Genomic DNA, 18,293 nt, shown 5'->3' on the forward strand with positions numbered 1-18,293 from the left:
GGGAGGGGGAGGGGGAGAGGACGGCCCACCCCCAACACAGACACGCACGCCCCCCACCTTGCCTGCAGCCGCAGACGCCAGCTGCCTTGGAGCAGGAAGGAGTCGTGTTCTGTGCACACGATTTTCTGTCACTTCCTTCCACTCACACCCAGTGTGGTGCAGTTACATAACCCGAGAAGCTGTGTTCTTAAAGTTCAAAGTCGAGATGATCTGGTACAGCAGGAAATTCAGGATAAATTTAGTCAAGATCACAGCTCTCCCGACAGGCTTGTGCTCTGCCATCCCAGACACACAAATTCCTGAGCTGGAGATTCGCAGCCAAATCTCTGACTTCAGCTAAAATCAAGGGAGGCAGCGTCTGGGCCGCACCCCCCTCTCCCGGAACGGAAGGGCTGGAGTTGTCCCCACACACTGCCTTTGGGGTTTGTCTTCCTCTAGAGATGGCGGGGCGGAGGGCGGCAGACTCAGTCCCAGTCATTTCTTGGCAGGCTCAGAATCCACACTTTGGATGGTACTGGGGACTCTGCTGTTCGGGGTCTGGTCTCTTGTCTGGGCTGGAGACCCCTTGGGGTCCCTACCACCCGCACAGCCTCCCTGTACTTGTCCTGAGGGCCCCCCACTGCTTCAGGGATGCCATGCCTGGCAGGGGGCCCGACATTCTTACAAGGCTCTTCTGTGGAGCCAGGAGGGAGCAGGACCTGCAGAGGCTGCCCAGTGCCCTCCGGCTCAGCCTCGCTCCCTGGGAGCCGGGGTGGGTGGGAGGATGGGGCAGCACATCTGCCCCACCGCTGGCGCTGAGCCTGAGAGATTTTTTTCCCTCCAGGTTTTTAGTATCTATCAGGAGATAACACTAAACCTCCTCAAAACGCTCAGGAGACCACCAGACCAGCCAGGTTGAACTAGTCCCAGAGCCTTGAGCAGGAGCAGTTAGCAGCCAAAGGATGCTAAGCTGACCCGCAGAGCATCGCGGAACCAAGAGCCACGGAACTCAGTCACAGAGGTGCCACGTTTTCTAGACAGAGCCCATTAAGGAGCGCGAGGTTGATCTAAACGGAAGATCCGGCCTCGGACCGCATATGGACACCCTGGGGCTGACCGGTCAAGTCGCCACGCTGCCCGTTCTTCGTTCCCGGCTGCCCTCCTTCGCGCTCCTGACCTTGGATGGCTTAGTTCCAAGACCACCCCCCAGACTCCCGAATTAGAATAAACGAATGTGCGTAGCTCCCCTTATTCCTCACATTCGCTTCAAGTCACCATCCTGGGAGACTAAGCGGAGGCCCCTCTCTGGTCCCCTTGTCTCGCTGCCTTGTGAATAAAAACTGCTTTTCTCTGCAAAAACAAACAAACGAACAAAAAAACCCTGTTGCCTCAGAATCTGGCTTCTCCGTATGGGACAAAGGACTCATCAGCTCTGGTGGGTGACAGTGCCATCTCTCTGCAGTCCTGTCCCCTGGAAGGCTTCAGGGAAAGGAGGCCAGGGCGGTTCACCCGTCTCAGCAAACCCCACCCTCTGTGGGTCGATCGGGAAAATCAAGGTCTGTCCACTACATGAACAGAAAAACGAGCTCTTATGGGTGAAATGCTAAGTGTTCGCCTCCTCACGGACCTGCTTCAGAAACTCCCCCAGCCCCCGCCCCAGCAGCCTCCCCCTCCGTGTGTCTTCGTGCTCCCCACTTTCCATCTTTCGTCCCCCCACGTTTCGCCCATCTCCCACTCCCACACGGACCTCTTTCCACAAGCAGTGACATTTGACCCCTTACACGCACCCCTCCTCTCAGAGTCACCCCATGCGATGAATAAAAATCTACTATTCCCGTAATGCGTGACCTAGGAAAAACAATGCATCAACGGTTAAAAATGACAGAACTACCTGACTCGGTGACCCTAAATGACAAGACGTCCGAAGTATTGGCATCCAGTTCTAGTTTATTTTACATGGAGGGACATTTCTAACTAAATTCTAAACTAACTTATTTTCTATGCTTTTATAAAAGTATTTACTACCTAAACTTTAAGATGCTTCATACATGCCTCCTTCAAGCAAATCTACATGCTAAAATATAGATTTATACAAAATCGGGTGGCAATAATTGACTTTGTAAGATGATTCATATTATAATTTCTCCTAGAGTTTGTGATTCCTTATGTAATGAAAAATATAGATTTTATTTATATGTACACTGAGGCAACTTAATGTATGTACATAAATTGATAAATACCATATTAAAATTTCTTACATATATAAAGCAGCATCTTTATTCAAAAAAAGATCTGTATATCACATAAGATTTTACTCAGTTCTATAGCAAAATAATGGGGATAAAAAGAACTTTCAAGTAACTAATGCCACCAAGTTAGAAACTTTTATAATTATAGAAGTGAATTTAGTAGATTTATCAGGGTGATCACTTCATAAATTATATAACTATCTAATCACTATATTATACACCTGAAAGTAATACGTCAGCGGTAATTAAAAAAATTTTTTTTTTAATTTTTCGAGAAGTGAATTTAGCACAACAGAAGAAATCTTTGACAGGTGGGTTTTTGTGCACATGTGTACAAAAGGATTAGTGAGCTTTTTTATTCCAGGAAACACCTATTATCTTGCAGAACACACTCTCCTCTCTGCGTGACCCTCCTCCCACCCCTTATCTGCTCCGTGTTTCTCTGTAGCACGTGGGAACAATTCAGGAACCGCCTCCCGATTTTCCAGTCGGTGGCCCCTTCACACTCCTTAACTCAGCCGCCTTCGCTGCGGCTTTGCCACACTGCTGGTGACAGCCTCCTCCTGGGGTGTGGGGCCCTCGTCTTCCTCCTCAGTCCTTCTCCCACACGGGACCATGCCTTTCACACTGGAAGTTTGTCATCCTTCGTGCCCAAGCTCCCATGGTTACCAAGACCCTCTCCCCCAGGCCACCCTCATCCCCTCCCCCCAGGAACTTCTCCCCAGACTCCTAACTCACACTCAGCAAGGCTCATTAGGTCACCAGAATCTTGAAACTGGTTCTTCTTAGAATCTCCTTCCTAAGATCCATGGAATCTATCAGCTCAATGGGTTTTCCACCCAGATGTGCAGACACAGATCGAGAGAGAAGCGAGAGAGAAATATAAAGATTGTTCAAAGCAGAGTTGCCAAATGGTTTTTATATAAAGGGCCAAATAGTAAATATCTTAAGGTCTGCGGGCCACTCAGCATGTCTCAACTACTCAACTCCACGACTGTAGCTGGAAAATGACCCCAGACAATATGTAAACAAAGGAACGTGGGGGTGTCCTAATAAAACTTTACAGAACTTATAAAAACAGGCAGTAAAATAGATTTGACCAACGAGCTATAGATTACTAAACCACACTTGAAAATACACCAGTGGTTCGAGTGGTCATCTACGCACGCTGCATGGAGTTCTGGGTGGTTCTGATACTCTTTAATTGTTCTGTATTTTGCGAGTGTGCGATTAGGAACATGTACATCACACCTATAATTAAGGAAAGGGTTTAAGCTAGTGCCGCCCATTAGCGGCTGATGCCTGGATCGGCTCTGTTGATTGAGGTTCACTCCCCAGTGGAGAGAAAGAGCTTTGTGGAACCACTGATTACAGGGAGACTGGAATTAAACAGTCTTTCCTGGGCTTGGCTGAGGCTCGCACAGAAAGATCTCTATTTATTTTACCTCTCCTCCTTAATCTGAGCAGGCACTCGGGTGCGCGTACGCACGCGCGCGCACACACACACACATGCATGCACACACACACACACACACACACACACTTTCTTGGCGAAGTAGATGCACATTCTTGTTTAAAGTACATTTCTCTCAGGTGACTTCCTCATCCCATGGGCAGTCCGTAAGTCAAAGAGAACGTTTTCGTTTGTCACACTATGTCCTCGGTAGGAATGGGAGGGAGACGAAGCGAAACACAGATTCTTGTCGCCGTGGCCTGTCGTGTCGCTGGTCTGTTTAATGTTCGCAGCTCCGGGAGGTGGGTGTTGGTATCGGCCGTCTGTGGGCGAGGGGAGGCGGTGGGAGCTGTGCAGCTCCTCCTGGCCCCCCGCTAGCAGCGGCAGCGTGGGGTTCCCTGCTCCCCGTGGCCCCCCAGGGCGTTCTCTGTCCCCATGGCAAGGCAGCACACATCCACACTGGCACTCGGTCAGCACCGAGGGCGGGGCGCACGAGCGGTCCCCATGAACAAGGCTGTCCCCCAGTGTCACTCATAGAGGCGGCATTAGTGTCCCAGGGTCACCCGAACAAAGTGCCACCAAAGTGCCACCGCTCAGAGCGGTGTCTGGCGCATAGCGAGCCCGACATAAAGACTTGCCTGGTCCTAGTCAGAGGCCAAGAGGAGGTCACGGCCAGCACTGTCGAGTCAGTGTGGTCTCTGTGGGGCCAAGAACGAGGCTGTGCTTTGGGCTAAAAACCTCTTTGCAGAGGTCTGAGCCCCAAATATGAAGCATCGTCCCCCAGCTGCCAAGGGCAGCTAAAGCCTCCCAAGCCTCCCCTCATGCCTCTGTAATCTCAAGTCGGTGACAGTCAAGAGCCCCCATTTCTTCACTTACGTCAAGGGAAAGGGCAAGTCAGGACGAAAAGGTTAAGCTGGAAGAATTAAATGTGTTCTTGTCACTTTCTAGCTCAGATGAGTTTCACCCTGTCAAACGAAAATCTAACTGAAAACTGTTTCACGGAAAAACATTAATTATAAGAAGATAGAATCAACAAGCGCCACCATGTGACCCAGGTGATTGTTCGACAGGGCTGCCTGGAGTGCAACCTCGAATTTTCCTGTGTGCATGTCAATACACACATGCGTACGGGCACACACAGGCACGGACACACAGGCACACACAGGTGCACACACAGGTGCACACACAGGCACATGCACACATAAGTGCACACAGACACGTGCACACACAGCTGCACACAGGTGCACACACAGGCACATGCACACATAAGTGCACACACGGGCGCACATGCACACAGGTGCACACACGCAGGGTGCTAACCACCACTCCACCAAATCGCATCGCCCGAGCCTTTCCCCGGTCAGGCAGTGTAGCCGATGCCGTCCTGGAAGGCGGGGTGAGTGGGCCTTTCTTCCAAAAGTCCTTGATTCTGCCTGCGAGAGTCAGGCTGGGCGTAGGTCGGCTTCACACAGGGTGACATCACGTGGGTCTTAGAGATTCTGTAGAGCTCCCCGGATGGACCAGGAGAACCCCCACCATGGGCCTCGGGGTGAGGCCAGCGCAAGCTCTCCTGCACCCTGCCCAGCCTGGCCTTTGCACCGGCCGCTCGCGTCACCAATGCCCAGTGCACGGCCGACGGCCTGTGCTTGGCCTGCCGTCTCTGTGGGCCCCTGCGCGACGCCTGGACGGTGAGCACGCCGGCCCTGGGCTGGCAGGTGCTGAGCAGCTTCCCCGAGAGACCCCCGACTCATGTCTCAAGTAGATGCGCACTGCTCAGCCTCCCGCTGACCGCTGGTTAGGACCAGGCGAGTTAGATGCCAGCTCTGGGACAGTGACAAGTGGTCAGTGATCTCTGTGCGGTAGAGATATCCTCAAAGGCTGTGGCGCGTGTTGTCCTTGGGATGTGGTAAAATTTTCTTCTAACTTAAGCCCATTCCAGCACATTCTTCACTGTCATTCTGTGCCGACCTTTGAACCAACTGCACGGGGAGAAAAAAAAATGTTTAACCAGGACATAAGTGAGGAAGGCCCCTGGAAGGTGACATGCCATAGCAGATGCCCATGAACTTGGTGGCTTAACACAGCATGACTTTATCTTCTTACAGTTTTGAAGGCCAGAGGCCCAACTGCTATTGGCCTGGGGCCTGGGTGCTGCCCCCACCTTCGTCTTGACGGGTTTGGCGGGAGTGTGGGAGGTCGGGGCCCCGGCCTGACCTGTGACTCTCTCGGCATCACCAAGGGCAAGGAGAAGCTGGACGTTCATTAAGCAAAACCGCTTTCATGGTCATGTGGTTTGAACTGTCAGATACACTAAACACTGGATCCTGGGACCAAGTTTCTGGAAAAGCAGCAGGACTTTACGAAACACCTCTGGGACCTAGGAGCTGCGTCCCCTGCAGAGCAGAGATGGTTGAGTGGTCATTTGCTTTGAACTGTCGGATACACAAAACACTGGATCCTGGGACCGAGTTTCTGGAAAAGCACGACTTTACGAAACACCTCTGGGACTTAGGAGCTGCGTCCCCTGCAGAGCAGAGATGGTTGAGCTGTGTGTGGCCTCCGACCCGTGGCGTCACCTTGCGGGGTGGGGGAAGGTCGTGCTGTGGAGGCAGCCAGGCCTGTGGGAACGAGTGGCAGCTCACGCTCCTGCCCAGCACCCACCGGGGCTGGAACGGGCAGAGGGCGGAGGCATCGCTGCAGGGGAGAGCAGAGACAGGGACACGCTTTGATTTCTTCCTCTGACAAAATAAGAAATACTTATTCACTGCGAACTTAGATTCTGAGACTTCGCAGTGTTTGCCAAAATTGCTGTCCTCATACCTCATAACGTGGCCATAAACCTAACAACTAAATGACCAGCCCCCAGAATCCGGGGCTGGAAGACTAAATGGCCACAAACAGCCCCGCCCACAGGGTGCGTGTCCCTGTCACCCAAGTGGTGGCAGCAGCTCGAGACCCTGGGTTCTCACCTTACCAGCCCCCCAGCTCCCTGACCCCCAGGGCTACTACCCCCTGCCCCTGGGCTCCAGTGACCACCCCCATGTGGAGCATCCTTTCTCCCTCGGGAGAGATGTGCCGCGTCCTCTGCCCCTGGAGAACTGACCTCCCTGCCCAATGTGCCACACCCACCCAGTGCCCCGCCCAGCCACTTGGTGCTGGGGCAACTGGATGGAGCCCCAGGGAGGGGTGGGGAAGAGAAATGAGCCCCGGTCTGGAAGCCCACCCCAGCCCCGGAGTGGTGGGTTAGAGAAGGTGGCCCAGAGGGCTTTTGCACAGATGCCGATACATGGCCCTCTCGGCCCTGAGTGGGTCTCCACGTCCCTGCCCATGGGCAGAGGTGCCAAGAGAGGGTCACTTGCATAGTGGGAGCTCGTGAGTGAAAGGGAGGGAGACTGGACCGTGACCTGGCCCATGTCCTGCTCTGCTTCCCTCCCAGGGTCCCTCCAAGGGTCAGGCCCCGGGGCTCAGCTCCCTTCACCCGTCAAACTCAGACTTCCTCCCAGCACATGGGACCCTGAGGACAAAGCAGCCACCAGTCCCCTGTGCAGGCCAGGCAGGCTGCAGTTTCTGCAGGGAGGGTGGAAATCTGATGTCAGCAGTTTGGGGGTCGGGGGGTGGGCCTGACGGGCACCCCTGGAGTGGCAGGGCCCTCGCATTCACACCACCGTGGGATTTTACAGATGTTTCTTGTTTTCAATAGAAGGAAAAAAATGTTCGTTTCCCTGCATTGTTTTTAAAACATGGTTTCTTTTGAAACATCCTCAACCTACTTCAGGGGGCCATTCTCCCTTGAGGAGGGGACCCTACTGCCCTGTGGTGACTTGCAGGCCTGCAACCCCCAGGGGAGGAAAGGACCAACCAGCTTGGGAGGTTCACATGGCTGAGAAACTGCTCACGAAGACAGCGCCCCATCTCCTCTTGGCCAGACTGGAGCGGCCAGCACGTCCCTCCCCAAGGACTAGCAAAGGCAGCTGGACGCCAGAGGGAGCCCCCAGCGAGACCCCCACCCAGGGGTCGGGGAGGAGAGCGCTGCCCACCCAGGGCCTGGGTCCTCACCCCGAGACCCTCACTGAGCAGGGGAGACGGATGCCGGGCGTGCACACCCCCAGCGGAAACTCGAGATGGAGTAGAAAGGCAGGAAACGATGAAGCACAGCAGAACAGAAGGAAACCTTGGACTTCTCTGGCTTCGCTGTGGCCCGCCTTCCTCCCGCTTGGGCTGCGGGGAGAGCAGGCGCCCTGTCAAACCAGAACCCTCCAGGATGGGTTATGCTCCAGTTAAAGAGACAGAACACTTCTTAAAATGCTGGTGCGTATCTGCGTTCCCATTATCCTAAAAAGGGGACCCGGGCCTTGACTCTACTCCCCGCTGCTTTTGTCCACATAACTTTTCTTCACTAAAGCTTTGCTGTTTGTTTGCTCCGGACTTTGTGGCACGGGACAGCAGGCCAGCTCCCGTAACCCTCGCGTCCTGCAACTCCCAGGTGTCCAGCACGGCGCCGAGCCTGTGAGGGACCCACACGTGCACGCATACACGGCCCCATGCGCACCTCGGAGAGCTCACGACCTGCTAAAGGCAAGTTCTAAAGTTAAACAACAACACAGAAGAAATCCGACTTTCTTACCACGACAGTGACGGTCACAAGGAACGACGATCAGTGACCACCGACGATTCTGGGTCCAACACCACAGGACAGCCCTCGGGACCCCTCCACGCGGACCCCTGGGGTGGAGGGACGTGGATGAAGGAGCCGGCCCCAGAAAGGGTGGACAGGAAGAAGAGGGGTTACTGCCAACACCTGCCAACACTCGCTATGCGCCCCGAGGGGAACGCAGGTCCCACAGGTGGAGACCAGGGCTGTTGACCTCTCGCACTCAGGCTGGACGCCCCTCGGGGCAGCAGACCCCATCCTGGACGCCTTTAACTTCGCGGTGAGCAGGTGAGGGTTCTCCCACGAGGAGCCAGGCCATGCGGCTGGTGAGGGGCGGCAGGAGCACGGAGGATGGAAGGGGAGGGCGGGGAATGGGGAAAGGTCAGGAGAAAGTGACTTTGAAAATTAAAAAAAAAAACAAAAAGGAGTAAAACAAAATGACCAGACGTTGGGGTCACCACGTGTGAAACGATGACAGCACGCTCCTCCATCTTTGCGACGGCCGGTACCTTGCAACTGTCAACGCTGAGCAGGACCCAGGCGGACGGGAACGCGCCCCGCGTCCTGAGCCGGTGGTGTCAGAAGCGTTTGAACGCGTCAGCCCAGGTCCCACGGTGCCTCCAGCCGTTGCACACTCTCCACAGCGCTGATGTCACCTGGAACCTGAGCTCTCGGAGGTTTTCTGCCACCTCTCAGGAGCGAGGCGCTGTGAGGTGTGCGTGTGCTCAGAGCACCCTCAGAAAACCCCATGGCAGGGCCACGAGGTCGAGCGCTGTACCCCGACACCCGCCGTACCCCGACGCCCGCCTCCCAACGCTGCCGACAGGTCCAGAGCACACGAGCTCAGGGATCATGTGGGCTGAGCTTAGTTCTGTCGCCCCGTGGCTTATAGTAAGTTTTATAAACTTCCCTGTGAATGCTCAACCTAAGTTATGTTTCAAGCTACGTGATCGTCTGGCAGCTGGAAATGTGTTCTTTTTAAGTAGTGTAAATGCTGACCCAGGAGGGAGGCAGAGTACACGCTCTCCACTGGGGATTCTGAGTGTACAGCGTCACCGCGTCAGGCCAGAAACCCCACATCGACTGTATCATTTACACAGCTGTACTGCATCCCCGTGAACGCAGAATGTGCTTCGATTCCGATTCACTCCTTCTCAGCCTGGGACCCCAGCTGGGTTCCGAAGTTACTGAAGCAGTGGATGGAAAATCTTTCACGGTCTTCATCAGAGCACGCGAGACTGTGGAACTGGAGCCCCGCTCTCCCCACCCCAGAGGAAAGCACGCGAGCACGACCACCACCTGGTTTCCAAAGTTTATTAAAAATCAAAGAATAGAAAAACTTTACATAAAAATATGTCAATTTTAGCTTCCACATTGTTGTCCACACACAAAACAAAATCGAAACATGATGCTTCTCTGCCACGCCGGGGGCGTGTGACCACAGTGGCAGCCAGGCCAATTCATTCGGTGCGCCACGGCGGGGCGGGGCACGGCGCCTGTGCGTGTGAATCGAGCTTTAAAACGGACACCCACGGGACACTCGCCACGGTCCCCGCAGCAGTGTCCTGGATGCAGGGTCACAGTCAGTATTGCTAATGCGTGAAGATTAGTACAGGCCTATGTATCAGTTTTTATAAATATGTTTTTATCAATAGGTTCACAATTTAAATATCTTTAAATATTTTTGATAACTTTCGATCAATAAGAACTGCAGACAGAATGTGCTACTCTATTCTGGAATGCCCCCAGGGGACCTGCGGTGGCGGCTGGCAGCCCTCAGTGCTAACTAACGTGGGCCAGTCCTGCTTAAAAGGAAAGCCAGGCCGGAGGCACTTGAAAGCGCGTCCCCGCCATCACACTCGGGCCTCGCTCGAAAACGCCCCCGTCCGCCCGTCGGCCAGGCATCACCACTGCAAGTTTCTCGTCTCGACACTCTCCACTAGCGGACCTAGAGGCCAAGCTGCCTGCAGTGCCACCAGGGGCAGACCCCGCTTACGGGCGGGGCAGCAGATGACCCGTGAGATGCAGCTAACTCCCAGGGCAACCGTGGTGCTCTGAACACTCAGGTTAGGCAGGATGGATACAGTCTTGTTCAAAAAAAAGGCAACGCAGACAGAGGTGTTTCCGGCAGAGCACACCTGCACGGCACGCGCGTGTGCCCCCAGCCGGCGACAGCCGCCCCTGGGGCTATCAGCGCACCTCGCAGGGGCAGGCTTCCCCTAGGTTTGCTCTGAACAGAACGGATGCACATGGCTAGAGATTCCGCACAGGAATCAACGCAATTCCTTCCTCCACATTCCTAAAACTGGGCACCATCGTCCGTGACGACACTCACCAGACCCCTCGTCACGAGCTACTTAACTGAAACTGACGGAAGCATTTAGAAGTTCACGTTGCTTTTTTTTTAAAAGGTTTTATGATGTGACCACGTCTTCTTCCCTTGGAAAGTTATACTCTGGCACTTTAAATGCTGGATTTGTTGTCTACTTTAAAAGAACCAAAACCAAAATGTTAAAACTCCGTGGCCAGAGATGACAGACCAGCGACAGCAGAGCCGGCCGGCCGCTTGTCAGAAGGCAGGGGAGCCACTGGGCTCCTGGGCCACGGACGGAGCGGTCCCCCGCCACAGCCCAGGATGGTGGGAGGCAAAGCCATGCCCCTCGTGCCCCTGTGCGGTCTGCCACAGTGCTCCTCCGACAACCAGCGACACGATGAACCCAACTTAGAAAATGCAACTCGGGAAAGGACCTAAGCTTGTTTAAAAAAATTCCCTCCTCCTTTAAATATAACTTATGTGAAAATATGAAATTAAATAAAAAATATCTGAGTTATTGCACAAATCATAAGTTTTCAATATTTACATAAAAAACAGTTCTGAAATTTGAAACAAAATACAAGGGCAGTAAGACGAGGGTGACCGCCTGTCGTCCCCGCTGTGCAGCGGCCGAGGACGGGCTGATCTCTGTGGCTGACAAACAGAAATGAAAATACCCCACCGAAGGGACAGATTCGGCTACGAGAAACCAACGCCCAGGCCGACGTCACTCCCTGCAGCTCCAGGTCCAGACCTGCTTCTGGAAAACTCCTGGGAAGGCAGAAAGCAGCGTCCGCGTTGAGTAAGGCTTCACAGATGCGCACGAGGAGTGTTCTTTACGATGGACGTGACCACCACACGAGGGACATGCAGAGTGATCAGCGGCGGGCGTTCCAAGAGCCCGGGCTGACGTGCTGGATGCTGGTCTCAGTTCCCGGCCAGGCCGAGGCCACGGCGCAGTCTGTGAGGGTGGGGGGCGGGAGGCGCCCGCGCGCGCTATTACCTGCTGAGGCTGACGGGCAGGCTGTCCCTCGTGTGGGTGTGTTTTTTCCTCCTCCAGCCGGTGCGGTTATACTGGTGATGTCCCCGGTTACCCACGGGGGGCCGCACGCCTCCGCCGCCCACAGAGCTGTAGCTGCCACCCTGGCTGTGGCTGTGAGAGCCTTTCATGGACAGCTTCATGCCACTGTGCTGCTGAAGAGACAGAGGGACAGTGACACCAGGGGGAGGCTTGGAGACACCAGACACGGTGCATGGGACACCGCCCACCCCAGCTCCTGCCAGCTCAGTCTCGGGGCAGCAAACTCAAGTGACCATGGGTGTGACCCTCCCCTGGAGAAAAGCTAGAAACTACGGACAGTGAGAGTGTGCAGACGACCGAGATGCACGCAGCGTGCACGTGACGTTAAATACAGAAGCTCTATCTGACAGAGTCACACTCGTAGATGTCACAGTTTCACTAGATTTGAGACAAAAATACTATTCCTGTTCAGTGACTCATTCAAGGTAAGAACTGTAGATCTGCATCAAACGATACACCTTCATATCCAAACACATCCAGAATCTCACTTCTAAATGGCTCTCTTTGTCCGCAGAAAAGAGAGGGTCCCTCTCATTTTCTTCCCCCCAACTTCAGCCGCGACATTCTGGAAACGGTGCGTGAGCCCATGTCTCAGCACTGAGCCACAATTCACACGCAGCAGAATGTGATCGCGCTGCTCCTACACCGCAAAGCCCACGCGAAGCGGACCAGAGCACACGGCCAGCTTCGGGAAGGTCTCGGAGCAGAACGAGCTCAGAAGGGAGTTGAGAAGGAAAGCTAACACGCAGTTCACGAGGGCTGCTCTTCCCTGCTGCAAAGCTATAGTTTCATTCTGAATATTTCTAAGAGGCCGGCATCATACACCTGGTAATATAATGAAAGCTTCCTTGTGACAAGATGAATAAATCCAAGAAGGAATATTACTAAGTCTAAATTAAAAAAAATAAAAAATCAGGACTTAATGACATAGGTCCAAAGAACCAAAGGTCAAGAATCAAAACTCAGCTGGCAAAATATGATTGGATGAGCAACGGAGGAACTGACTGGGGTGATGCAGAGGGACAGCGGTGAGTGTGGGCCCAGGGGAGACAGCGGCCTCAGACACGCCACCCTGACTCCTGGCAGCAGATGCCGGCCAACGACCCTTTCAAACACCCGGGCACTTCAGGAGCACGGGACTCAGGAATGGCCCAAGAGTTTCTACTGTGTGGGATCTGGACTTAGATCTGCCACAGAGATGTGAAGACACGCATTCGTAGGGACGCCTGGGGCCCAGAAAGCTAATGACTGGTGGGACCCGCCCCTCCGGCCCGGCCCCCCACGTGAAGAACGCCGGAGGGAGTGCCCCGCGGGCCTGCCATGCACCAAGCTGCGCCACTGTTAGCTCTTGAGTTTGCTTCTTAAAAACCAAAGTGTTTTTAGCACATAACGTAATAGATAAATGGGAAAACGAAATGTTCATTTTGAGCCTTAACTCAAACTTCAGTTTTATGCTAATGAGTTCAACAGAATAATTAAAGTGTTTGTGGAGATGAATTAAAATATATTAAATTTTGAAATAACACTTTTAAAGTTATGTCTGTTACAGGGACTGCAAACAGAGCTGAACGGTCAGAGGACGAACTCCCTCTGAAGTCTCTGTGGCAGCCTGTCGGCTGCAGGACACGTCGAGCACAGCCACCATGACCTGCTCCGCTGGGGGCCGGGCCGGGCCGGGCCAACACGTACCTTGTGATACAGGTGAGGGCTGGAGAGTGGGTTGGGCGACACGGCCGGGGAAGACAGGTGGTGCACGGCCTTCAGCGCTGGAGTCCCCTCGACGCCAACCTGTCTGCAGGGCACGGGGGCCACCCCCAGGGCTGGCGGAGGCATAGTGAACCTGGTCTAGGGACAGAGCCACCAGAGATATCCATAAGGCTCCGATCTGATTAAGGTCGTGTTAGACTATAACCTAACAAGATGTTGTTCTGGATGCAAGTCATGAAATTTCAATGTCCTTTGAAGACCACACGACAATTCAAAAAAATTACACTTATCGGAGTAACAGCTGTCCCCCGGATCTCTGCAAAGACTCTGGCACATTCCAACTCACACGGGCCTACGGCCCGAGGCCACCGCAGTGAGGGGTCCCGAGGGCAGGCCAGCCCCGCCCGCCCCTCCGCAGTTCCGGGACGGCTCCTATTTCTGCATCGTGTTCTGCCGGGGCCCAGGGTGCCGGCGTGAACCCCTGTCCTTAGACTGTCGAGAACCACACTGCTCACATCCTGCAGACACTGGCCTCGAAGACCTCTGGAGAGGACGGCGGCCCTCCCTGCATGATCTACGTCACCTGACGCTCAAATTATAACCACACTGCACAGATTGGCTCTGAAGTCAATTAACATGTGATGGGTTTTACACATACTCGTATTCAACTAACGTAAAAATACCAAATTATTTCTGAAATTGTCTTTTAGACTTCTAATTTTGTCTAAATTTAAACAAAAACAGAAAGCATATTCTAATAGAAAAAGCTCTATAAATACTGCCTAATGAATAATGTGCAAAAAGGCAAAGTTTACATTAAAACGAAACACTGAGATTCTGATAGGGACCAGGGCGGTTCCCATCAAGGGAAAGCCTGAGTCCCTCTCTCACGCAACTCCAGAACTCTGCGCACACTGAGTGTCAATGTGACCTGCAGGAAAACAGGCAATTTGGACCTTGTTGAAAAAGCCACTTCAGTGCTCAAGACCGGAGTCTTCTCATTGCAAACACTGTACTTAGTGGGCCTGGGTGACACGGTTTTCCGCAGAATGAAAGGAATTAAATGTCATCCAAGCTGCAATTTCCTACGGGACAAAAATGTACTTTCCAAAGATTCTTAAACCTCTTTTCCTAAGTGAAAAGGGTCGGCCACTCCTACAGCACAGTCACAGCTCAGGCACGGCTCCCGAGGGGACCCACCACAGGACGGGCACCACGGCCACGTACCTGAGTGTTCGTCGTCATGACCAACGTTCTAGAAGCAGTGGATTGCGGTTTGCCGGCCGGCAGGGGCAAGGCGGCGGGCAGGCTGGCCAGCAGGGGCGTGGGCGCCTGCAGACTGAACTGGTAGACGCCGGGCGCGGTGCAGGGCGGCGTGTCGGAATCCTGTGAGCAGAGAGCGGGGAGGGGCGTCCCCAGTCACCAAAGACACGTCTGCAGCGTGCACGCGGTCCGGGGCTGCGAGGCCACCAACCGCCGCCAACGCCATGCGGCCCGCACTGGCCCGCACGCCCCCCGTCTCGACACTGAACGAGGATCTAAAGGAAACACAGACGGGAACCCAGACAGGTTTCTCTCTGACCACGGACGTTTTCAAGAACCTACTCGAGAAGGGCACTGCGATCACAGCGCCAGTGGCCTTAGCACTGAGTGGCCATGGGCCACTGACACCGGGGTCCCTAACCATCACCCGAGACGCCCGGCAGAGGGCGGGCCACCTGGCGCAGACCTGGGGTGGCCTCTCGCACACACGTACAGAGAGGGATGAAAACGAAGGGCGTTGCGACCCTGCCAGACACGTCCACACGCACAGACCGCCCGGCACACATACTCACGATGTCACTCCCGGAAAGCGAAGACACGGAAGACGCGGAGGAGCCCGAGGACAGGAGCTGGGGGCTGGGCAGGGACAGGGGCAGGCGCTGGCTGTAGGGCGGCTCCGGGTCTCGGCGCGGGGGCTGCTCCCCGTCGCACGTGCTCACTCGCTCTTTGATCTTAACTCTGTTGTCTGTGGACAGGAACACGCAGCCTGCGTTAGTCACCACCTAGGAGTACAGACGTGCGAGGACCACTGGGACAGCCACAGGTGTGACTGAGCCCCAAAGTGTCACTAAGACTGACAAAGTGGACGTCTAATATTATTTCATTGTAATTACTTTTAAAATTATATTTGTTTCCATTATTAGAAAACACTGAAGCATATCTGGAACAAATATCTGTGCACGTAAATAGTTTTCAACCATACATTTTATGAAATCGAAACACAGATCATTATTTCTGGTGAAAATTTAGCATCCTGATTGTGATATGCTGTAAGTATAAATACACACTGGATTTCAAAGTCCAAAGAAGACTGCAAAACATCGCGATGATTTTTATACTGATTACATCTTCAAATGTTAATATTTTGAACACTAAATAAATCATATTATTAAAATCAATGTTACCCGTTTCTCTCCACATTTACTAGAAACTTTAAAATTCCACGTGTGGCACGTGTTACATTTCTACTAGACAGTGCTGGCCTAAAACTTAATGGGTTTAAATTAAGCTTCTATAGAAAAACTAGGCATTTTTCATAGTCTGAACCATTTTCCATGAAGGGACAAAGAGGGCCCCCCCCGCACGGCCAGCAGCGGAAGGGCAACCCGCCCGGATCCATCTCTCACCCGGGTCCGGCGCTGGGTGGGCCTTGCCGCCCCATTTCTCCTTGATCCACCTCCGGTAGTCGATCACTTCCTGAGTTACCTTGACGATTCTTCCTAAGGTACTACAAGAGGGCGACACGGGAAGTCAGGGTGGCACGACAGGCCTGCGACGCCTGGGAACCCTTCCCAGCAGCTACTTCACAAAGTTAATGACCGAACGCTTTGCTGAGTGAAATCCAAAGGCAAGCTAAAACAACTATATGAAGTACGTGCAATTTGTGATGTTTGAGCCCAAACGCACTGCAATCACAGCACAGAAAAGCGGGTTCACTTATGCAGACGTCCCTTAACCTACATCAATCTACAAGAGACCGTTTAAATCCAGCACTGAAACAGGGAGGCGCGTCAACCCCCCACCCCCACGATCAGGAGGGTACGACTCCCACTTCCCACTGCGGGGCAAGCAAGGGGACTCATGCGACACCCACCGCGGAGCCCGGAGACACGGGCCCCACACCCACAGAGGGCTCTGCACCACCGGTGCTGGCCACAGTTCTGCTTATTCCAGAACCTGCCCGAGGAGCAGAGCCGCCAGCACCGTCTCAGCCACCATCTGTGACAATGATGCTATTCTCCCTCCCGCTGCCCCTTCTCGTCTCCCTCCCTCCGCCCCCGAATCCCACCCCCAATCACGCAGCATCACCCGGGGTCAGGAATGGTTCTCCTGCCAGCAACGTGTACCCTGCACACGTGTCTGAGAATGAGGGACGCCGCTGCCCGAGAGGAGGGGCGGGACCTGCGGGCTCAGACGCTGCCCATGCACCAGGAGGGCTGCCTAAAGCAGACAAGGCACACTCCGAGCTTTAAAAGGCAGAAGTCACCTCCCCAAAACACTCTGGGAAAGAAGTCAACTCCTCAAGTAAGAAGTTTTCAACTCGTGACCCTGGATGAACGAGACGCAGCCATCCCGAGTTCCCGAGAGGCCTTCCTTTACGCCCAGTTTCACGTTCTACTGAATCTGTTAGTGAACTCCATGGAAGCAAACGCGAGGCACGAGTGCCAGCTCTGCAGAGGCCAGGGAGGTGCGAGGCCATGCCCGTGGAGCTGTGGGCCCAGCAAGGGCAACGCCCGACTTGTTACCTTTCAGAGTCTCTGTTTGGATAGGATCTCGCAAGTGGCGACACAGCGTGACTGAGCACGATGTAGGCGTAGTCAAACACCTGCTTCACCTGCATGGCCCCATAGGAGCTTCGGCCGACGTCATTCCCTAAAACAGAAAGGCAGCTGTAAAACTCCGCCAAACACCTGAGCCGTTATCCGGACGTTTGATCTTCTCCTGCAAGTTGCTCCGAAGCAGGCCCTCGCCAAACACGCCCACAGCCCACCAGCAAAGCCGAATCAGGCCCCTGGAAACACGCCGCAGCTGGCCGCCTGCTCGTACCACGGCTTTCCCAGGCCGAGGGGCCGACCCGTATCGCAAGGTCGGGTCTACCTCCAGAAAGAGATGCCACTCACGGACGGAGCGACAGTTCATGAAAGAGTCGCGTAATTCCCCAGGTGGCAAAAAGCACAAAGCGGCAACCTGAATCAGACTGCCGTCTCAGGGACGGAGCTCCCTGCCGTGGGCAGCGAACCCGAACACGTCGCAGTTCGGTCAGCACCAATGAAACCTGCCCAGAGCGAAGCCTCTAGGGTAGAATGTTCCAGGCCTGAACTCCAGGTGCTGAGAACCGGACAGGCAACAAATGAAGCCGCCATGAAGTCACCCGACGAGCCACAGGCAAGGAGCTTAACTTTGTAAGAACAGAACCATTTCGAATTTTAAGTTCCATGAAACTTGTTCTTTACAGTTCAGGAGAGTAAGGGTTTTTTTAGGAGATGTATTCTAAGTGTTGGAATTTTATCTTTTCCAGCTTTAATAATATAACCCAGTGACGGTGTAGGTTTCGCTTTTCAAGTACATTTCAGCAAACACTGAAGATGGTGGCAATGTCTCCGATGTACTTTACCGGCACAGACAAACATGCCAGAACCTGTCACACGAGCTGCCGGGAAACCATGCTGAAAGGGCGTGGCGCAAACCACGGCATGCGCCAACAGCCGCGAAGAAGGTGCTCTCCGGAGATCTTCAAGAAGTAAATTTCACACCCCAGAAGCCATAGAACAAAACAAAAATCACTAAATTTGAAGATATTAAAATATATATATATA

General features: G+C 53.7%; 1 protein-coding gene across 3 annotated transcripts in view; it reads right to left on the bottom strand.

The window, feature by feature from the left end:
• Positions 1 to 9,630: 9,630 nt before the first annotated feature.
• TENT4A (terminal nucleotidyltransferase 4A) overlaps positions 9,631 to 18,293 on the bottom strand; it is a 19,600-nt gene continuing 10,937 nt past the window's right edge. Inside the window, exons 7-12 of one of the 3 annotated variants that reach the window (XM_006917140.3) lie at positions 17,223 to 17,349; positions 16,104 to 16,204; positions 15,270 to 15,442; positions 14,662 to 14,820; positions 13,417 to 13,572; positions 9,631 to 11,837 (exon numbers count right to left, since the gene is read on the bottom strand). In XM_006917140.3, the coding sequence (XP_006917202.1) occupies positions 11,646 to 11,837; positions 13,417 to 13,572; positions 14,662 to 14,820; positions 15,270 to 15,442; positions 16,104 to 16,204; positions 17,223 to 17,349 (908 nt within the window). In that variant the 3' untranslated portion in view covers positions 9,631 to 11,645. Of the gene's footprint in view, positions 11,841 to 13,416; positions 13,573 to 14,661; positions 14,821 to 15,269; positions 15,443 to 16,103; positions 16,205 to 17,222; positions 17,350 to 18,293 lie in introns of all 3 variants that reach the window. The other 2 variants (XM_006917139.3, XM_015593434.2) reach the window with 2 other exon arrangements.

The sequence above is a fragment of the Pteropus alecto genome, unplaced genomic scaffold (genome assembly GCF_000325575.1).
Source record: "Pteropus alecto unplaced genomic scaffold, ASM32557v1 scaffold137, whole genome shotgun sequence".
NCBI lineage: Eukaryota > Metazoa > Chordata > Mammalia > Chiroptera > Pteropodidae > Pteropus > Pteropus alecto.